The following is a 23,750-nucleotide window of genomic DNA, read 5'->3' on the forward strand; positions in this document are numbered from 1 at the left end:
ATCATGCCAGCGTGATCATTCTAGCAAACTAATCTGTTGGAAATGTATTCTTATTAAGTTTGACTGATAATTCACACAATTGAAATTCAATTTTTCTCCAAAATACAGTTTGCAGGCGGTAGTTTTTTTAAAAATTATCATTCTTTGTTTTATTTATTATTTATTTATTTTGTTTTATTTATTTATTATTGACTGACTTATTGAATTTATATGAAATTGCCTATCACTAGGCATTACTTTTATTTGTTGAGTGTGTGACTATTTTCCTCTCTCTCATCATATTATTTCTACCTTTTTTTTAAACTATCAGATTATATTTTGGGGCTGAATTTGTTAATTAATTTTGTAATTAAATCTGCTTTTAGACACAGTGGAAGTGACACAAAATGTTATTTAATGCGATAGTTTGTATATGAATAATTGTTTTTCCACTACAAAGAAGTAGTGAAACCAGTGGGCTGTAATTGTTGGGAGTACTGTGTGGGTTGATACACAGATTTGGTGCTAAATTTAACAATTTTTTACCACTTGAGAATTGGTTAAAATAATCAAAAATCCCTCCAGAATACCACATTAAGACACCAAGATCTTGTGGAACACCATCGAAAAAGCCATGCTGTGATTTGGTATGAAAAACCTTTGACATTTGGAGATGTTTGGAAGAATTGTATTTTTCGGCGATTGGATGGTGAGCACTTCTTTTCTGGAAACTGCTCAGAAACCCGTTATTGTCAATCTACCTAGGAAAGCCAATCCATCCTATGAATACCTTAGGTCTCTAGTTTGTAGTTTTTAAGATTCGTGAAATTGTGATTATCCTAGATGTCACAACAGTTCACTTTATACAGTTAGGTGAGTCAGAAAATCTCGCTAGGGGGCAGGAAAAGATCAGAGTTGTTTTTCAGGTCTGGAGCCCTGCCTTTGACAAATGTTGTGGGTTTGTATTGGGCCACATCCAAGAGGGACCCTCTGGCAAGAGCTACCGCTCTCTCTGTTTTGTGCACCTCCTTAGGCAAGAGAAACCATACTTTCTCTCCCTGGCTAGACTTCCCTCTAACGTTAGTTTCTTATGGCGTCAACATGACTTCAATCAACCGTCAAATGCAGTATCCAATGAAATTTCCACAATTAACCATGCTAATTTAATTGCCTACAAATGGGATTCAATTTACTGCCATTAGTTCCCTGCAAAGCATGACCCCCACAGTGTCACAAAAACTAATTTCCCTCAGTTTATAAACTGTCCAGGCAACGAAAGGTCACCTTCCCAAGAAACTTACGGCATTACGGCCTCATTTTTACCTTTGGTAAATCAATGTTTGCTTACTCTTCAGTCTAGTTACAGGGAATGTAACTATTTTCTGCTTACACATAAACATCATGAAATCAAAGGCCTGTGGCCAGTACATGCAATCTACCTTGGGTTATGTCATGTATCTTTACAGTAGGAAAGTATAAGGCCCAATCCCAATGTCCCCACTAAGTCCTGAAGCCCTGAACCCTCAGGGACTTGACTGATGTCACCTGGGAAATGGTTGAGTGTGAGAGGCTGTAAGGGTTTGAAATGGTATAAATACAAATGGGACAGCATTTTTGCGGCAACATATCACGTTACCTTTTTTATTTTACGTATTTTACTGCCTATTTGAACGTTTTCCAGGCTCTTGCCTTGTGAGAAAAGAGGTAACTGTCAAAAAATCAATTTACTTGTTTTTGTCAAACTTCATTAAGCAAAATTCAAAGAAGGTCTCAAAATGTCTGCGAGAGAGCCCTCAAGGACTTGATGATTTGACATCGGGACAGCCCTAAACCATCACAGACTTTGTGGGAACGCACCTCAAAGTCTGTGAGTCTGTGAGTGTGGACATTGAGATTGGGCCTGTATGATGAATCAAGGACACTTTTCACTTTCACAGCACAGGTGGATTGATGTGGCTTCAGCAGTAATGCACGTGTACTGGATTGTCATGGTGAAGAGGGAGCTGAGCTGGAGGGCAAAACAAGTCAATTTACATACAAACTGTTACATGAGGTGGTGTTGTGCTGTGTGTCTCTCTCTCTCTCTCTTTCTCATCTTTCCAGTTACCCTCCTTACTCAGGTGCTTTCAGTTACCCATCCTGGCCTGGAGATAAAGGACCTGGAGAGAGCTGCTGCGTGTGTCCGTGGACCTGAGTGATAACTGTGGATGGGATTTTGTGACATTTTGTTGTTTTTTGGTTGTAAGTTATCCATCCTTATTTCAGCTGTTAATAACTACCTTATTTTTGCTTATACTTAGATCTTATTTAGATAGGTAGGTAAAGTTTGGGTTTTGCAGAATCTGGTTTGTTGTTGTAAAGCTAGGCTTAATCTTTGTTGCAATTAGACTACGTGGTTTGCCTGTAGCACTAGTCGTTACACTAGCAGAAACGGTGTTGCCAGCTTTGAACTAGCTTTGAGCACATTGCCACTGCTTTGCATTGGCCAGAAGATGTGTATGACGAACGTATGAGTTGGTGCCAAAGGCTTACACACCAGTGGCGGCTGGTGTAAATGTGTCTAGGTAGGGCTGTGCCACATCCAATCAGTTTCAGCAAACATCCCGGTATGATTTAATGCGAAAAAGTGAAGGTATCAAAAACACATTATGCTACTACTTTGCAGTTAAAGAATCAACAATTATTTTCTTCCAACAGGAGCAGTAAAGAAGTACATTTACTCAAGTACTGTACTGTACTCTACAATTTTGAGGTACTTGTACTCACTTGAGTATTTCCATGTTCTTTCTACTTCTGCTCCTACTCCAATACATCTCAGAGGGAAATATTGTACTTTTTACTCCACTACATTGATTTAATAACTTTAGTTACTTTACAGATTCAGATTATTAATACAAAATATAATCAACAAATAAATTATGTATTGTTATAGATTAAGAAGAAGAAGGATTTTGAATGCAGGACCCTTACTTGTAACAGAGTATTTCTACATGGTAGTGTTGCTACTTTTACTGAAGTACAACATCTGAGTTCTTCCACCACTGCATGTACTATAATACAATAATAAACATGTAATACAATACTAATGTAATATAACAATATAACATGTAATAGAAATGTTTACTTAATGTGATGCATACCTATTGACCTTGCTTTGTTTGGTAAACCAATAGTTAGGTAAAGGTTAGGGAAAGTAAACAGGAAGTGTAATTATGAAAACTGCTGTTAAGTCCTGAAGCTATTTAGACACCTGAATGTACATAAGCACAGGACACTAGTGGTCTGAGGTGTAGAGATAGCAATACTGCTGTCATACTGCTGTTAAGTCCTGAAGCTATTCAGACACTTGAATGTACATAATCGTGGGACTTAAGTGCTCTGAGGTGTAGAGATGGTAAACTCCAGCAAAACTTCTGCTTCAAAACTCTCTCACCTTACTCAAAAGGCACAACCACAACACATCCACAGATATTAATACTACATAAAATACAGTTAACAAGAACAATACAACTAATTTACCGGTCTCAATTAAATTGTGATGCCTCCATGACCAACTTAAGCAAATGAGACTGAGGACAACTATGTACAAGAAAAGTCAATGTGGTGAGAACGCCTGCATGTCTTTGACAGCTTATTTGTAGAGGAATTTTGCTCTTCTCTCCTTCTTAGTGGCAAACCTATCTATACATAGCATGCACGTCTTCACATAGGTGAAGTCACTGACAGTTAATATAACCTATTTAGCTGTTCAGTTCACAAGATGTGGACGCGGTTTCGGACCTGGACCTCTGTAGTGGGAGAATCTTTTTGTGCTTATCAACTCTTATGATGTCCTGACAATTTTGTTGTAATGTGTTTTGAAGTTTCAAACACATAATCATAACGACGTTACACTGTTACACAGCAGAATGAGAGATGATTACAGCCTCCATGTTGGTACTGTTAAAAGTATCTGGTAAATTCAGCTTAAAGCAATATTTCTACTTAAAATATCTTGCTTGTGAGTAAAATTGTGACTTTTCCATGCTTTCTGCCCTCCGTACAGGACAACATGAAGAAAGCCTATTCTTTTGCGGAAAACGATAGTCAAGGAGTCTCTGATGTAAGTATAAAACAAACAGCAGCTTCCACCATGACACTCCAGAGGCCTGTACTATGAAGCAGGATCTGTGGTTAGCGAGGTAACTTCAGGGTTAACCCTTCAGGGTTTTCTGTCATACGACGGTGGTTCACTTCTTACCGGGGTAGATTGCCATGGTAACCCATGCTGAACACCTAACCTGCTCCGGAGCAGTTTGTGTTCCAGATAAGAGATCAACTCGTATAAAAGCACCGCCTACTGTTTGTTAGGGTTATTTAAGCCAGATAATGAGAAGATACCCTGGGTATGTTGAACTCGCTTCGTAGTACAGATCTTTTCCTCTCCTGTGTTTTTGTTGCGGATTTGTTTGATCCACTTTTTGAGACTCTTTAGCTGGAATATTTACAAAAGTCTCTCTCTCTCTACCATCTCTGTCCAACTCTGTCTTTCTGTCTGATATTTCACTCTGTCTCTTTGTCTCTGTGACTCTTAAGACAGAGGGTGGTTTCCGACGGAGAAATGGATCTGTGGTCTCCAGTCCAGAACATAATGATTTGGACAACAGAAAAAAATCCTACCCTACCCTATTTGGAAAATACAGCCAAAGCCTTCAGACCCTCAAACCCTTCCACTGGTCCTCATCCCAGTCAGTGCCATTGATGACATAATTTGTCTGTTTTGATGCATTTACTGTATATATCATTTGATAAATAATTTTAAGGTAACATGTTTACAGACAAATACTGTACTAACCACATTGTATACTGGGCGATGTTTCCATGTCTAGGTCCCACCCTGTGGACAATGCAGGTTTCCTGTCCTTTGCAACCTTTTCCTGGATGACCCCCAGGATGTGGGCCCTGTTCAGGAATAAGCTGGACATGAGCTCTCTCAACCTGTCTCCTTTTGATGTTGCAGACACCAGCGGAGAAAGGTCTGACACTCTTCTCTCCACATTTCTCTACGGTCATTTGATGCAATTTCAGTACAGTATATTTATAAACATGACAAGCCTAGTTGCTGAAATTCATAAATGTCAAAGGAATCATGGGAATGCTAGGGAATGATTAAAAACAGGTAACAGGTAATTTCATGAGTGTTATTGTTTGACTTAAGTAATAAATTAACAAGGCTGATTGTGTGCGTTGTGCTCAGGCTCAACAAGCTCTGGAAGGAAGAAGTGGCAAAGGTGGGCCTGGAGAAGACCTCTGTGGTTCGAGTGATCCTTCGCTTTCAAAGAACCAGGCTTATACTGTCTGCCATTGTTGGTGTCCTTGCCATGGTGGCATCGTTTCTGGGCCCGGTAATTTTATTTGAATTTGAATATCAGCAGTACCAGTGCTTCCTCTATTGGCAGGATCCAGTGGCCAGTGGTTTGTCATAATTTCCCATTCATAGTAAATGTAGTGAAAGAAGTATTCAGATCTTTTTCTTAAAAGTACCAGTATAACACTGTAAAAAATGCTCCACTACAATTAAAAGTCATGCATTCAAAATCTTACTAGTAAAATTACAATCAGCTAAATATACTTATAGTAAAGTATAAAAACTCATTATGCAGAAAAATTGTCCCTGTGACTGATGTATTATTATATATGACATTTTATATTAGATTGTAATTTTGATGCATTAATGTGGAAGTAACCAGGAAGTACGTTGAACTAAAACCCCTTCTATCTGTCGTGCATGGGGACAACAGACACAGCCTGTTTCTGTAACAAGGTATTGATCTCTGCTGAGAGGAAATTTATTTTTTCCTGTGAAGATAAATCCATATCCTTGACCCCCATGAACGGAGGACGGCTGCAAAACTGGAGAAAATATCCCAGTCGCAGCGTCCTGTCCATCCACTCTGTTAACACACAGGTATTTCGCCACTCTTTGTAAAACTGCGTGAGAGGGCGAGCCACCATCTGTGATGCAGCGATTAGAAAGCTGTGATATCCAATCTCGGCCCTCTCTGCCACCAGACTCCCCATAAATGCAAGACTGGTCCAAGGATGGGCCGACATGGAAAGGGCCACGGCAGAGCCATGCCTTGCAGCCTGTACAGCAGTTTGTCCCCCATACCGGGATCCAGTCCCGGGTGAGCAGAGTGCAGCAGCACATTGGGGGCGCCGCATCGTAGTCTTGTGGCTCCGCCGTGGGTCCATCCCAGACCCGCTGAGGCAGCGTAGCCCAAGGCCGTTAATATAACTGGATGGCCCGCCCAAGTCTATGTGTGAAAAGCACTGCTTATGTTTCTCATAATATATATATATATATACTTTATATCCTGCTGACTGTCAAAACCTAAACAAGCTAGATCTACTAATTACCGTACGGACATGTGACATTATAAAGGTTTTGATAAAACTGATAAAATTAATGGTTGTTTAATGTTTAATGCTCTTTTGTGTTTTACAAACCTCTCTGTCCTCTCAGGCTGTTCTGGTCCATGCGATCCTAATCTATGTTGAGACCCCAGAGAAGTCTACAGTATCCTATGGTGTTGGCATGGCCTTCGCTTTGTTCACCTCAGAGTTCTTCAAAGCCTTCCTATTCTCCTTGCTGTGGGCGTTGAACATGCGCACTGCAGTCAGACTGAAGGGTGCCTTCTCTTCAGTGGCCTTTCAGAAAGTCATCTCTCTGCGGGTGCACAGCGGCATTTCAACGGGAGAGGTAAAGACTGGGTTACATACATAAGGGTTAATGCTTATTTAATGCATGGTACCTCTCTTATACTTACTTATTATCTTATACACCAGAATCTACACCTAATTCCCTACCATTGCCTTGCACAGCAAAATTCAGTGGGCAAATGTGTTTGTGTTATTGGAGAAGAGTATCACCCATAGAGTCCAGTAGAGGGCTCTACCTGTGCTTATATAAGTAGGGATACAATATCGTAACCTTTGTTTTCCTCAGCAGGCCGCCATCTTAAATGATAATTTGTTCTTAATGACTTGTCTCGTTAAATAAAGAAAAAAAAATTGCCTACCACATTAATATGTGATTGGCTATAATTTCACCAAATAATGTTATTATTAAAATGACTACAAATCTTTACATTTGTGGATTAGTCATGAAAGCATGCTACCAAAGCATCCTACGTACAAGTGTAATTGGTGAACATTTTATTTGATATTATTACGTTTTTCTGCTCAACCTCGCTTTAAACCCTTTTTTGTAAGGCCAAACTTCTTGGTCATGCATAAATATCTTGTAGAATTCACCTACCCTGGCTATTAGTTCAAGTAACTTGCCCTGGTAATGTAACCTTGACAAATGTGGGTTACCGTCTTTCTCTCGCTCTCTCCCATCCAGATCATTTCTGTTTTGAGCAGTGATGGCCACAAATTATTTGAGGGAGTATTGTATGGGAGCTTTGTGCTGTGCATCCCAGTGCTCTTTATTGTGTGTGTTGTCTATGCCTGCTACATTCTGGGCTTAACCGCACTGACTGGAGTCTTCACCTACCTCATCTTCATCCCCATACAGGTCTGTACTGCACATTAGTTCATAAGTAGACACATTGTCATAAGCAGTGTAAAACATGTTATACAATTAAGGTCCCAATAAATTTCCAACTAGTCTTTGTTCACTGTCGTCTTGCCCAATACTGAATTAAAAGTACGTGGTATTTAAAGGCAATGACTGTCTAATTTCAGACATAATAGTAATAAGGACAATATAGCACAGTCTGTGGTTATCAATCCTCTTTATCTCACCTTTTTCTGCAGTTTAATCAGTCACTAGTTGACTATCATTTAAAACTTTCCATGTTGCAAATGAGGTATTCTCCTCAACTAAATCAGCCACAAGGCTAACCCTAAATTAACTATATTTGCACATTTATGGCTTGTTTTCTGTTGTCACTAATATTAACATTGTTTTTTTCTGCTTTCAGTATGGCTTGGCCAAGCTCATTAACATATTCAGATGGACATCCATATTGCTAACAGACGGCCGTGTTCGCACTATGAATGAGATTCTCAACAGCATCAAACTTATCAAGATGTACGCCTGGGAAGATTCCTTTGAAGAGAAGATCGCGGGTATGAAGTTAGGCATGCTGCATGTTAACTTTGTCTTCTGGTCAGACATATTTTGTATCTTTTTTGTATACCAAATATTAGGGTCATCATCTATCCCTTTTTATGTAAACACAAAACCAGTCTTGAAAGATGTGTGTGCTACTTTCCATGTTTCATTGTCTAAAAGTTGGGATGTCTAAAAGCAAAGTTGAAGGGAAATTATGTGCACCTTTCCAGGAATCTGGCGATGGTGGAAATTTGCCAACAAAGTAGTTTAAATGAAACACTACTTTGTAATTAGATTTGTATTTGTTTTTGATGGAAAATCACATAGCCATGCTGCCAGAGGCTCCAGATGCTGGAGATGAGGCTGCAACTGCCACATACTCTCCCCCTTCATGCCACTTTACCCATATAGATACAAAAAGGTATCTAGGGGTGAATTCTGATGTGCCCTTGCCTCCACAAGTCCATGCTCTGTGGGTGTGCAGCAATGTGCTTCTTGAAATTTAGCTTCACTCTTACCTTGGAATGGACTCCACACAGCTGTCTTTTAAGTGATATTACATATAATAGTATTCTAAATATCTAGTGTAAGTAAGGTACTTTTGAGCAAGTAACTTATCACCAGTGTGTGATGGTGTCTCTCTTATAGGCTTAAGGGAAAGTGAGAAGAAAGAACTGAAGAAGGTCCTTTACGTCCAGAACGTCAATACCAGCATCATGGGCATCCTCCCCACCCTTGCCACCAATTTCACCTTCCTTGTACACACTTCATTGAGCTTTAAGCTCAACAAGCCTGATGTGAGTACCACAGCAGTGCAGCACATACAGTACAACAACCTTTGCCCCTTTGCCAACATGGCCACTGTGTGACATGTTGGTGTATTGAGCGCACCTTTTTCTTTTGTTTGTTTGTGCTAGCACTAAACCAGAGCAGTTTACAGACAAGTGCTGGCCACTAGAGCATTGTGGTCCATTTAAAACGTATATATGACCATGTCAGTGTTGTATAATGTAAGGTTGTGTTTGGGCATCATTCTTTGTTATTAACAGGCCTTTACCACCATCGCCATCTTCAACTCCATGAGATTCTGCCTGGGTATGGTGCCCCTGTGTGTGAAGGCCATGGCTGAGGCTGCTGTATCACTGACACGACTGAGGGTAAACTCCTCTCTTTGTGTCCTGCTCAGCAGTTATGGCAATGGTTATTAGTACTAGTTGTAATATTTATTAATACTCTGATCTTACATAATGTTATTTTGCTGTGATGTCATCCAGCGATACAAACTGCGAGGTTGTAATATCTTACCTTCTGGTGATAGATAATGATATGTACATATGGCTTTCCCTCACCAAAGCTGATAATCTACAAAATAACATGATGGAGTTGTATAGAATTTTTTATTTTATCTGTATTCAGTTTAAACATGATTAACAGCTTCCATAGAGTTTTAACATGTAATGCCAACCTGCAGTGCAAACTTTGTTTTAATGCTTCTGTGGTCATCGTCTTAGTTTTACACTTGCCTTCAAAAGCGACTGATAACTTCTTTCAGTGTGTGTGTGTCTGTGTGTGTGTGTGCGTGTGTGTGTGTGTGGGTGTGTGTGTGTGTTGGGGGGCATTCATTATATTTATCGCTGTTGTAGATCTCATTTGCAATTTAAAATCTCAAGTTTACAAACATGAAAAAGCTTATAAATGCAATGTGTGGCTGTTTCAGAAAATATTGCTGATCCAGAATCCAGAGACCTACCTGATCCAGACAAAAGACAGTGACTTCGCCATAGTGATGAAAAATGCTTCGCTTTCCTGGATCAAACCAGACAGACTGCCAGACTCCCCACCCAGCTCAGCCAACGGGGACACAAAGGGACACAAAGTGGAGGAGATGTCCCAGAATGGGAAGACTGAAACCTTGCCAACTCTGAGAAACATCTCCTTCACACTGCCTAAGGTGTTCTTTACCACTGATAAGGATACATGAGGTGAACTAGATTGGGTTAAAGGTAAACCTTTATTCTCTGTGTTATCTCCTACAGGGCAACCTGCTTGGTGTCTGTGGGAACGTGGGGAGCGGAAAGACGTCACTGATTTCCAGCATTTTGGAACAGGTTGGCTCCTCCTTTGTCTTTTTTGTCCTTTATTTTCTTTTACAATCTCTACAAGTCTCTGACATCATGTTTGACATTTTTATTAGCTGTTAATTTTCACTTTTATTGTCCGCCACTCTGTTACACAACTGTTATGAAAAATGATGCTCCTTATTTACATTGTGTTACCTCTAAACCAGATTTAACTGATTCTATGTAACAGCTTTTCTCATGGTTGTCTGCTCATTTTTACATTTTAGATGCACCTTCTGCAGGGCTCCCTCACAGCTGATGGGACATTTGCCTACGTTTCCCAGCAGGCCTGGATATTCCATGGAACAGTTCAAGAAAACATCCTGATGGGGGAACCTTTTGACCAATCCAAGTATATAACCACTTAACACACATACATTTCAAGTAACTGCAGACTGTTGAATATGGAAACAATAGGAAGTATTATTAAAGGGACTATTTGTAACTTTCAGAAATTCTTGTTAACAGCGACACCTGTGGCCGTTAAGTCAACGAAAGTCAGCGTCGGGCTCGTGCTTGTGCTCGCTCTAAATAGACATGAACGAGCATCGCTCAAAACATTGAGGCGACACACGTCAGCTAAAACCACAATATCACTCTATATTTCACCTGCTTGGCAGTAATGTTAGCTAAACATACGAAGGTCTCTCCATGAATCAATGCTGATCCTAGTGTTGGCTTTTCCCGCCTGAAGCAGGAAGAGAAACGTTATCCCCCCCCCCCGACTGCGCCCGCAGGGAGACACTGGCAACCGGTCGGAGAAGATAACGTTTCTCGCTGTTGAGCCCCATCACTTCACTGGACACGGGAAACCTCTGTTGGTCTGGAGGAGCTGCAGCAGTTATTTCTGCACAAACGTCCACTGTTCATTCACTAGATATTCTCAGAGCTAAACTAACTCTTCTGCAGTGTGGAGTGAGCGCACATGCACGTCTAGAGGTGGAGCGAGACAGCGAGAACGAGCGCAGTGTGTTAGTGAAGGCAGGCAAGCAGCGGAGCGGGGACTCCAGCCACACGAGAGCGCGCGCATATGCGAGCGCGCATATGCGAGCGCGCACATGCGAGCGCGCACATGGGATCCCGACCCGGTAGAATATACGCTTAAAAAGTTACAAACAGTCCCTTTAACTAAGGGGATACCATTTGTGATGTTAATGTTTTACCACCGTTCCTCATTACTGTAATCACAAAGTCAACATAGACCCTGACAGTGTTTCTGAAACTACATAAAGAAATACAGAATTTCTGAGCCTTGTATTTTCTTGTTTACTCTCTTTCATGTGCATTGTCTATGGTTCCCCTCCAGTTAATCGCCACCTTAAGGCTGAATCTGAGAATCATGTTTTTTCAAATATCTCTTGATGTATTTTAGACATTTTTCCAAAATTATACATCCCATTTAGGTTGTTTTTACTATTAACAAACTGAATTAAATGATCAAATCATGTCTTCAAAACGTCTCTATTGAATACGCTATAAATGGCTGTCTCTTGACTATCAGGCAATTAATTGTCTTACTCCACAGATACGAGAGAGTCATAGATGTCTGCAGTCTCAGAGCTGACCTGAAAATACTCCCATATGGTGATCAAACTGAGGTAGGAGCTCTCTGCTGTACTGTCAACTTTCCAAACTGAATTTTTATGCTTTTCATTGATGTCTTACAGGCGTAATGGAACTTTTATAGTGAAGTCGTAAGTTACATGGCGGAAGTTGAGTCACAAGTCTAGAACATCCATTAAAGCTTCAAGCATTGGCGTTGTATTCGGTCCTCAGATCTCTAACCGAATGAGTCACCGTTCAAGCTAACCACATCAGTATTACTATCAGAGTTACTCACACAGCAGTAGTCTTGTAGAAACACTTTGTGGTTTTGCACTCCAAGGCAATTGAACCCTAACCCAACAAATATGGTGTGCTGTTTGAATTTGAGCTACAAGAGAGCCGCAGCAAATGTTATCAGCACTTAGCATGACCTTTTTTTTCCTCAAGCTGGTCATTAGCCTACAACCATTCAACTATTACTGTTCTACTAAAGGCAGTGCATACTCACTATTTAAACTTTACTTAGAACAATCAATAGTTCACTAATACCTCTTTCCCGCCAATGACCTGAGTCAGACCAGGGTTATCTGACCCATATTCAACCCTTCTTTTGGGGTTATGTATGTTTGCAAAAACATACCGATATACAGATTTACAGTATCATTCAGGCCACTGGGACTGCTTGGAAAGGCTCGACCCTAAGTTTTACAATCGCAGTGCCGGCACCCCATCTCGTTTACCATGCTTATGCTGTGTGACTTTTTGCCATCAGCATTCATAACCACACAACTTTTATGATTAAATTGTTTACTAGAGCACCAAGTTCTTCATAGATCTAGCCACCTAATTTTGCTCTCAGTTTCTGCATTTGCCCTCTCTCTATGTATTCTACACTGCTGTAAATTAGTAAAAGTGAAATGTGGATTTTGTGATGTACCAGATCCTGTTGCCAGTGTTCTTAGTAGCTTTCTGCTGTTTTGTTGGCAGATTGGAGAGCGAGGGCTGAATCTGTCGGGGGGGCAGAAGCAGAGGATTAGCCTGGCCAGAGCTGTCTACTCCAATAGAGACATCTTCCTCCTTGACGATCCACTATCTGCCGTCGATGCCCATGTGGGGAAACACATCTTTGAAGAATGCATTAAGAAGGAGCTCCAGGGAAAATCCGTCATCCTGATTACACACCAGCTCCAGGTAGACACAGTTTTATTCTTTAGCAGATAGTGAATCCTAAAGAGCTTATTATTAAGTATTTCTAAATCAAATTTGCATAATACTTGTTTATACATTCTATATAAGTTTTAACATCAATGTATTTAAAGAAATTATTTTAGATTAGACGATCTACCATATTGTGGTAAACCCCAAAGTAAAAGTAAATCACACCCCAGGAAGTGGTGTCTGATTGCTGCAATTAGTATTTCCTTTATCATGAATTACAAGCAGTATTATAAACCACTCTAGATAAGAGTGTCTGCCAAATGCCATAAATGTAAACGTGCTGTTTAGACTGTGTTGGATAGACCTCTGCCACAGTGCTGGGATGGTTTTGTTGACATGGTTGTCCTTGTTTGTGTCTTTCAGTATCTGGAGTTCTGTGATGACATTTTGGTTCTGGATGATGGCGAGGTGCGGGAGGCCGGAAACCACCAGGCCCTGATGGAAGCCAACGGACGCTACGCTCAGCTCATCACCGACTATCAGATGGAAGAGTCTGAAGTAAATAACCTGCAGTTCAAAACTCAGATGTACTGTAGCTATTATGTCTTTCCTTATTGTTTTACTGGCTGTGAAACCCATTCACCAGTTCTTCATTGTTTTACTAGCTCAGAAACAATAAACTGCTACATGTAATCTGTAAGATAAATATTGAAAGATGTCAGAGGTGTATATGAGGCAGAAACATGTCGTCTACGAGGGCACAAGTTAACGGTTCATCATCTACTTTAGGGTGAAAGTGAGAATGAGGAGGAGGAAGTGTCACCACCCAGAGACGCTGCCCAGCTGAAGGACGTTGAGCTAAGTGATGGCACAGACAGCGGAATAGTGAACCCAGGTATGACAACCAGGAATAAAATGTTTGTTAGTGTAGTGAACTAAAATAAATTATGTGGGCTAATTTGTGATGGCTCAATTCATCAGTAGAGAACTATTTTATAGTTTAGAACAAAGACACACCAGAAGTGTAGCACATTCTACATAGTCATAGTTATTTTGGAGGATAGGTTGCTCCACTTTTGGCACAATTCTCTGTGGAGCAAAGTGACATTTAAAAGTGTGGGCTTGTAAAATAGCCAATATATAACCAGGAGGAGGTAAAAGGTAACGCCAGCAGTCCATCGAGGTAACAAAGGGACCTTGGATGACAAAAGGAAGGACAATGAGCTCTGTAAAAATGTTGCAAAACATTGTCAGACAGGTCAACAAAGCTACAATCCTGACTGTAATATACTGTTATTGCATTATTTGGGCATGTTCATGTCTTTATTACAGTATAAAGATGACTGGGATTTCTTCTGTCATTTTATTTATATTTCCACCCACATCTGTGCTTCCTTTCAGCATTTGACATGTCGGACGAATATGATGATGAAACGACAGCTGACCAAAAATGTGAGTATTATAATATTCTACACATTAAATCATAAATCTGACGTAAGGTCAGCCAGTTCAGATGTAATATATCCAGTCTCTGCAAGGATGTCAGAGTTATATGACATCCTTGGCCAGGTGTGCAGAGGTGAGGAGGTGAGCAAGGTTTCAACTTCTCTCTCAAGATCTCTTTTTCAATTTTTTACACAACTATTTCTCTTCTTTCGTGTTAACAACAAACGAGTACAACACTATGAATGCCTTCCAGGAGAGAATATGATCATCGTTATTCCTGTTTTTCAACAATTGTCACATCTCGCCCCTTTCTGCGATGGTTTTCACTCTGCCTTCGAGTGTGGCCATTCGGAGGAGCTACTGTAAACACTTTTTCCTTCTGACGTGTCATTCAGACTATTTCTTTTTTTGAGCATAACCAAGCTCTAAGTTAATATCCTAAATCCTTGGTATATGAATTTAGAAAAGAAATACTTCAGCAGCTTTTTAAATCGAGACGGATGGCTTGTTGTATCACCTTAGTGTCTGTATAAATATAAATAATTCAGATACTTCTGTAGTTGTGTGAATTCGAGACACATTTCATTTACAATATAGTGAACGTAGCAAATGATGATGATTTGACATCCAGTGAAGCTGGTCTACATTTACACTTAAAAAAATATTCTTTGTGTCCAATCAGTCAGGACACAGGCTGATGCAAATGGAAGTCACTTTGATCGTGCTATGATTCTATAAAATAATTTTCTTCCTCTTAAGCTGCTGTCAGTGATCAGCTGGTCAGTCAGGAGTCCACCACAGAAGGTGCCGTTTCCTGGAGAGTCTACCAGCAATACTGCAAGGCAGCTGGAGGTCTGATACAGTGCACACACACACACACACACACACATGCATTGGTGATGCATGCATGATTCGATGCAATAATACACAATTCACACATGGACAACCTGGTTGATGATGTTTGATGTGACTGTGCTGCTGCAGGATACATCCTCACCTTCCTAACCATCCTGAACATCCTCCTGATGATTGGATGCACAGCCTTCAGCAGCTGGTGGCTCAGCCACTGGCTAGGGGAGGGTGATAGGGTAAGAACCATATCTCTTCCTCACACACACACACACACACACACACACACACACACACACAGTCTGCGATGCCGGGGATCAGCACAACTATATCCCCGCCTTCGCCTGCCGCCTGGCTCGCACTGCGCCCGACCCCAATGCCTATCCCTGCAGGTGGTGGGCCCACAGGGTGGCGGCTCATGTAGTTCTTTCGGGCTGTGCCCCATGGGCCAAGGCCTGGCCACCAGTCGCTCACCGGCGAGCTCCCCTCCCCCTCCCAGGTCTGGCTCCAGGAGGGGACCTCGGTTTCCCTATTCCGGGCGCATTACACAACTCTTTCGGTGCTGATTCATAGGGGTGTGTGTATCGCTCTTGGTCCCCTCCCCTGGGACCACAAACCCCTCCACCACGTTAAGGTGGCGATTCATTGTACAAGAGTGAATACTGCCAACCTCTGCTATGACAAGAACTCCTAAATCCTTCGACTTACTAGCTATTGATATGTTGATTTTGGTTTTAGTTATTAATTTAATTATTAATCCAAGTTCCAAATTGATTGACAATGTTCACAATAGCATCAAAATAAATCTTGCAGATAAAAAATATGTTGTGTTCATAAATTATTCCTCTGGTTCCATTCTCAGCTAACATATATTTTCTCTGTCCCCTTCCCCCTCCCCCAGTCATCCAATAAGACAACTTCAAACAATGGTGACATCTCACAAAACCCACGCCTGCACTTCTACCAAATGATTTATGGCGTGGCGATGGGTCTCATGGTGTTATTTGCCGTCATCAAATACTTCCTCTACACCTGGGTTACCTTGAATGCCTCCTGCAAACTCCACGATACCATGTTCAAGAAGGTACTGTTGAATGACTGAGCCCGAGCCATCTATATACCATCAAACATAGATAACCATGTTTACTCATCATAAGTAAATTAAATTACTTATAATAAGTAAATTCAAAAATCTGAAGCTCTACCAACGAGCCGCTGATGAGGAAGATTTTTTTGTCTTCCTTTCTCAGATTTTCTACAGTCCCATGAGTTTCTTTGACACAACGCCAACAGGCCGCATTCTCAACCGCTTCTCCAAAGATCAAGAGGAGGTGGACACTTTGCTTCCCCTCCACATCGACCCTTTCTTGCAGTACAGTCTGCTGGTCACCTTCACCCTTATCACCATCTTGGCTGTCTTCCCTCCCCTGCTGGTAGCTGTGGTTGTTATGGGAGCTTTGTACACCCTCGTTCTCTTGTGAGTTGATACCAGTTGAGTCTAGACATGATGACATAGATTTCTTCGAGGACTGCTGGAAAGTAGGATCGTAGCAATTCATAATCTGGTATCTGCTGATTACACGTTTAGTGAATTTAGTAACATTCATGTATTTGAAAGATTTTCATTGAAATTGTTGCTCGTCTTAAAAGCAGCCGCATGAATGACCAGTAAAGACTAATTTAAGGTATATTGAATATCAGCTGTGATTCTTCTGCAGTATGGTCCTGAGGAGTATCCGTCAGATGAAGAGGATGGAGAACGTCAGTCGCTCTCCCTGCATCTCTCTCACCACCTCTACCCTGCAGGGCCTCAGCACCATCCATGCCTACAACATCAGAGACAGCCACATAAAACTGTAAGATACCAGAGTTCCTCCACATGAAATACTTCATTCAGTCATTATCCGTAACCGCTTATCCGATTCAGGGTCGCGGGGGCCGATTGGCGGATCCCAGCTGAAATTGGGCGATGGCGGGGTACCTCTTGGACAGGTCGCCAGACTATCACAGTGCTGACACATAGAGACAGACAGCCATTCATGCTCACATTCACACCTATGGGCAATTTAGAGTCAACAATTAACCTGCATGTCTTTGGATTTTGGGAGGAAACCGGAGAAAAACCCACGCTAACACGGGGACAACATGCAAACTCCACACAGAAGGGCCCCTTGCCGGGTTTGAACCTGCGACTCTCCTGCTGTGAGACGACAGTGCTAACCACTGCACCACCGTGCAGACCTGAAATACTTTATATTCTTGCTTTTTGTTTGCTGACCTTTCAGGCTCGCTGAGAATGTATGCTCTGTTTTAACTCTTCTCTGCTTTACATGCATGCAATGCAAAAACAGCAGGTAATGTTTAATACTGATCGCTGGGGTGAGAGGGGGTACACTATATATATTCACAAACCCTGGCATGTCCTTTATAATGTTGTAGGTTCAAGGAACTGACTGACATCAACTCCAACCAATATTTACTGTTTAACTCTGGGACACGTTGGCTCTCCTTCTGGACGGACTTCATGGCTACGATCATGACCTTGTTGGTGTCTCTGTTGGTAGTGCTCAGCAGTAATGACCTCGTCAGTCAGGCTTTGAAAGGCTTGGCTTTGTCCTACACCATACAGGTAAATTTGGACAGCAAATTAGTGAACATTTGCTTTATTGTTGTAAAGACACACTGCAAACAACTGCAACATGTGTGTTTATAGACTCTGTTTATGTGTTGTCCAGCTAACAGGCATGCTTCAGCATGTAGTGAAACAGTCGACGGAGGTGGACGCGAACTTCACCTCGGTGGAGCGGCTGCAGCAATACATCACGGTCAGACTCTAGACTTCTCTGCCTCAGAAAAATAATGACTGTTTATACACAGGTTGCCTGGCTACCACCACCAATCCATCCACCTGTCCTGGTCTTTTTGAAACTGTACATTAAACTATTCAAGAGGAGCACTTGCTAAAGCTATTTGTGCTTCTGCTATGCAGTTAATTATCATCTGACACACCTCCTTTCTCCTCCCTAAAAGTAGTTGTTATTTATTGTGTACAGACTTGTACGTCTGAGGCCCCAAGGCACATCAAGGAGGCTCAACTCCCAGAGGACTGGCCAAAGAGTGGAAACATCACCTTCCAGCACTATAAGATGAGGTACAGAGAGAATACACCCATTGTCCTGAACGGACTCGATTTCTTCATCCAAGCTGGAGAGAAGCTGGGCATTGTGGGAAGGACAGGCTCTGGTAAGACCCTGACTCCAATAGCTTTTTAGTTATTCATACAGGTGGATTTTGTTGTGTATATACAGTATATATATACAGTGCATACATAAACACATGCAGTAATCACCAAACCTATTGTCTATATTGATCGTAATGTATCTTATACAATGCAAATGTTGATAGCGCTGTGTTGCAGCAGCATCTTTGGATTTAAATGTGTAAATGAAAGAATTTACTGGGATAAGAGTGTTATTTTGTTAAACCATGACTGCAGGGTGCCGAGGGGAAACAAAACACTACCACTGTCAACCATTAGGGTTACTATTCTTAGGTACTCTGCTCTATGTCTGTAGGGAAGTCCTCTCTCGGCGTGGCTTTGTTCAGGCTGGTGGAGCCAGCAGCAGGAACCATCCTGATAGATGGCGTGAACATTATGGACATTGGTCTGCAGGATCTGCGCAGCAAATTGTCTATCATCCCCCAGGATCCTGTGCTATTTATTGGCACAGTCAGGTAACCAAAGCTAACCCCTAACTCCACAGAACTTAATGTTTACACACAGGCACCCTCTGTTCTCACTGTGTTGGGTTAGTCACTGGCTCGCCAACTGTGATAATACATGTGTTTGCCTACAGGTACAACCTGGACCCCTTCAATAACTACAACGATGAGGAGATCTGGGCGGCGCTGGAGAAGACCTACATGAAGGACTCAGTATGTTTGCATAACATTAACAGTTTCATTACAGTGTGTGGTCATTTATCCAGACCAAGTCAGTCAACTCAGCCTTTGTTCTTGGTCTACTAGTTTTCATACATACTACTTCATCCTTTTCCCAAGACTTTTGTCACCTGACTTTGCAATCACTTAAACACAATGCTCAGAGACACAGTGCCAAATGTTTGTGATGCATGTCTTGAATTGTTTTGTTATCTGACCAGATACTAGTTGTCTTAGTGGTGTAGTGGTGTTATGGAACCCTTATTTGCAAATATGATATTAACTATAGCAGTATTCCCAGCCTTTACTTAAAGGGACTCTATGTAGGAATCAGAAATTGCGACATTTGTGGCCGTTAAATCAACGAAAGCCAGCGCTTGTGCTCGCTCTATATAGACATGAACGAGCATCGCTCAAAACAGTGAGGCGACACACGTCAGCCAAAACCACAATATCACTCTATATTTCACCTGCTTGGCAGTAATGTTAGCTGACCAGACAGAGTTCTCTCCATAAATCACTGCTGATCCTAGTGTTGGCTTTTCCTGCCTCAGCCTCCCGACCGCGGCCGGAGGGAACATGGGAGACACCGGAGTTTTGGTCGGAGACGATAACGTTACTCGCTGCGGAGCTCCGACACTTCACAAGACACGGAAAACCTCTGTTGGTCTGGAGGAGCTGCAGCATTTATGTCTGCAAAAACGTCTACTGTACATTCACTAGATATTCTCAGAGCTAAACTAACTCTTCTGCAGTTTGTAGTGTGCGTGCATGCACGTGAGAGTGGAGCGAAAGGGCAAGTGAGAACGAGCGCGGTGTGTGAGTGAAGGCAAGCAGGCAGAGGAGCAGAGTACAGCAGAGACTCCGGCCCTGGAGACCAACGCTACGGTCTCCCCCGCGTCCTCCGACCGCGGCCAACACTGTTTAACAGACGGGCTTCACTAGATATAACTTTGTGGATTTGGTGCTTCTGTGTAGTTTGTGTTGGAGTCTGAGTCTGAACAGCGTAGCAACACGCGAGCGCGCATGGGACACCGACCCGGATTGATTTATACGTGTAAGAAGTTACAAACATTCACTTTAAGTAAAAGTAGCAATACTATACTGTAAAAATACTCCGTCACAAGTAAAAGTCCTGCTCCCTTCCCTTGTAAAAGTAGTGCTATGAGTATTGTTTTGTTTCCTCAGATCTCCAGACTGGAGGAGAAACTACAGGCGCCAGTGATGGAGAATGGAGAGAACTTCTCTGTAGGAGAAAGACAACTGATATGTATGGCTAGAGCACTACTCCGCAACTCCAAGGTTTGATCATGTATCTGCCACTTCTGATTTCTTTTTATTAACAGACTTTCAAATTTTACTGCTGCTGAACAGCCACTGGTTTACTAATGCCACATACCGATGTGTTGTAACACCAGTCAAACTAAGTAACTGCTTGTGATATTTATATTATTCACATTTGCATCAATTAACCCACCACAACTAATATCTTTGGCCAGTCTTTTACTTATTTATCATATCATCACTATTCTCAATGGTCTTGTTCTGCTCTATATGTCAGTCTGTGCAGTTGCACCTAATTGTTTCCCAAATCCTCTTTACCCTATGCCGTCCCAACTCCCCTGCTTTACAGCTAATCTCTTCGTCTAGACTAACTCTCCTTCTTGTTGTCCACCAGATCATTCTTTTGGATGAGGCAACAGCATCCATCGATGCAGAGACAGACGCCTTGATCCAGAACACCATCAAAGAAGCTTTCCAGGACTGCACCATGCTCACCATTTCCCATCGTATCAACACTGTGATGAACGCAGATCGTATTCTGGTCATGGACAACGGAGAGGTAACAAACACAAATACACTAAGATAAAGTTTGTGTGATCCTGAATCTAGACTTACAGTAAGTGTTCTGTCCAACAGGTGGCAGAGTTAGATTATCCAGATGTGCTGAAGCAAAGACCAGACTCTCTGTTCGCCTCACTCCTCGCTGCTGCGAACACTGTGAACACTGTGAACACCTGAACCACAGAGGCCCTGCGGCACCACAGCACCACTACACACTAATAACAGTAGTAATGTATTGATCTCCCGTGTGTGCTGAAACAAATACATTGACAATATTATTTCATAGAATAAATGCAAATAAATTGACATAGGACTTTTATAGGAGTGGATATGAATATGTATAAAACATATTTTCTGTGGCTTTATTCACTGCCAACTGTGCAAAACTTCTGCATGTGAAGTTTCGATCTGCTCTGTGAATATGCAATACTAATATATTTTGAAATAGGTATTATCACTGTCAAATACAATATATGCTGTAACTCATGTAACAAACTGATTGCAGACAAATAGACAATGTTGCTGCTGGTACAGAATGGTAATAAATCATAGAAATGTGTAAGCTTCAGTTACACTGTTACACACTGTGCTGTTTGCTGCAATCAATGACACATTTTTCTTCCTTCTCATCTCCCATAATTTGCTTTCAAACTAGGGCTGTCAATCAATTAAAATATTTAGTGTGTCAGTGTGCTGACTTGACTATGTCTTGCCCCCAAACTGCATGTGATTATCATAAAGTGGGCATGTCTGTAAAGGGGAGACTCGTGGGTACCCATAGAACCCATTTTCATTCACATATCTTGAGGTCAGAAGTCAAGGGACCCCTTTGAAAATAGCCATGCCTGTTTTGCCTCTCCAATATTTAGCGTTAAATTGGAGTGTCATTTAACCTCCTTCGTGACAAGCCAGTATGAAATGGTTGTTAGTTTCATATGATACCAGTATCTTCCCTCTACCTTTTAAAACTGAGCCCGCTACGACCTAAAAATTGCATTCGGTTAAAACAAATTTGTGTTAAGGCGTTATTACCGCATTAACTTCGACAGCTCTAGTTCAAACACATTATTAACTTTGTATGTAATAATTAGGGCTTAGTAATGCTTATTTCTACGGGCTATATGGCTGCCTATTTTGCATTGGTCTTTTTTTTTCACCAATTGACGCACCACCCACTGTCCTCTTCAGTGAAGCCATTAGGAAATGCGGATTGAAGGAGTGACGGTGGCTAATGCTCTATAGTTTTGGGAAGTCGGTGAATCTGCTTGACGATCAGTTCATAGAGAAACTTTGCTACTACAATTTTCTTTTAAAAGAGAATTTCATACGTATGGGCGTCAAATCCAAACAGTGTCTTATGAGGAAGAGGGTTTTTTCTGCTGTGAAATCCCGTTAAGGCATGACGTTCCTTTCATCTGTTGTTATTGTGTCTTAGTGGTGAGGTCTCGTCCCCAGCCTGCTCTTTCAATCCCTCCTTTATCTCTCCACTCTCCATCCTCTCACCTCCCACTCATGATAAAAAGGACGGGGATGCACAATATACATATTAAGATATATAATCTTTACACATGAAGATATATAAAGGGATGCCTCACTTTAAAAAAAAAAAAAAAAAAGCATGTTAAGAGATAATCTAATGACCACTTCACACTTAAGCCTGTTTCTTGTTGTATAGAAATCCAAGTCAGCAAGAAAGTGAAAAATAATTTTATATTGTAGTTCATTGCTTAGTTTGTTGATTTAAAGCATGCATGAAGTTGATGTGAACACACAAGAACTTAGCTACAACACAGGGAACCTGACGGGGCGATGTTTACCACCAATTATTCAACAGGAATGAAACAGTGTGGATTTAGATATTTATCCTAGCTGTTTAGTTAGGAAAGAGTCACAAACTGGTCCAGAGTAAGTGACAACAAGGGAGTCACACAGGCCGAATTATTGTAAACTTAAGCCAGGGGTCAGCAATCTGCGGCTCCGGAGCCACATTTGTCTCTTTAGCTCCTCTCCAGTAACTCCCTGTGGATTTTTAAAAATGGAAATGAATAACTGTTTTTTGTTGACATTTACATTTTTATTTATCATTGTTGTAGGTCTACGGTACGACGGTACATGTACGCTAACCTTCAGGTTTCCCACCTGGGTTTTTAGAGGGTTTTAGGTGCTGTGGGGGTATTTTGGGGTCCCCCTTTTCAAAACACAGATATCCTTGTATTAACATAGAGGTAGACTAAGGAACTGCTAATGCTTAAAAAACACCTGATAAATAAAGACATCATGTTGCCTAACTTTACCTGTGTATTTAAAATCACGAGATTTAATGCCCTCCAGTGGTCACAGATAGGAACTGCATCATAGCATTTGTCAAGCTAGCGCCATCCTTAATTGGAATAATACAGTTATCAATAGTGATTATAGTCTTTAGAGGTATCAATAAGACATTTATATGTTGACAATAGTATCAGTATTTCTAATGTATATTTTGTTATAAAACAATATAAAGCCTTGCATCAAAGTGAACAGAAGTGTCACAAATGTAATATTGCAGATCTTCACAGTGGCCACTAGAGGGCAGTGAATACTCTTTGGTCTTTTGGGATGTTGTTGCTTCTCTTTCTTTATGTGTACAAAATAATCACTAAAAATACTTTGTATAATGTTAAATTATTACAGTAAATATCGTGTATTTGTTTTGTTATCATTGCTTATGGACAATCATTGCCATGATGACTATATTCTGCCCTTCCGCGGTGATGACGAGC

General features: G+C 41.3%; 1 protein-coding gene across 1 annotated transcript; it reads left to right on the forward strand.

Annotated features, from left to right (window-relative positions):
* Nucleotides 1-4,030: 4,030 nt before the first annotated feature.
* On the forward strand, nt 4,031-21,550 carry LOC119474658 (multidrug resistance-associated protein 9-like). The gene is made up of 30 exons (XM_037746827.1): nt 4,031-4,081; nt 4,561-4,706; nt 4,848-4,994; nt 5,216-5,363; nt 6,485-6,721; nt 7,367-7,540; nt 7,950-8,097; nt 8,732-8,880; nt 9,133-9,240; nt 9,801-10,034; nt 10,120-10,191; nt 10,431-10,555; nt 11,729-11,801; nt 12,736-12,939; nt 13,330-13,464; nt 13,708-13,801; nt 14,308-14,358; nt 15,112-15,204; nt 15,337-15,513; nt 16,071-16,285; nt 16,452-16,678; nt 16,920-17,057; nt 17,641-17,830; nt 17,937-18,026; nt 18,255-18,444; nt 18,777-18,936; nt 19,059-19,137; nt 20,332-20,445; nt 20,822-20,986; nt 21,064-21,550. The coding sequence occupies exons 1-30, from the start codon at nt 4,031-4,033 to the stop codon at nt 21,163-21,165; spliced, it is 4,236 nt and encodes a 1,411-aa protein (XP_037602755.1). The 3' UTR covers nt 21,166-21,550.
* Nucleotides 21,551-23,750: the final 2,200 nt, after the last annotated feature.

The sequence above is a fragment of the Sebastes umbrosus genome, chromosome 2, assembly GCF_015220745.1.
Source record: "Sebastes umbrosus isolate fSebUmb1 chromosome 2, fSebUmb1.pri, whole genome shotgun sequence".
In the NCBI taxonomy this organism is placed as follows: domain Eukaryota; kingdom Metazoa; phylum Chordata; class Actinopteri; order Perciformes; family Sebastidae; genus Sebastes; species Sebastes umbrosus.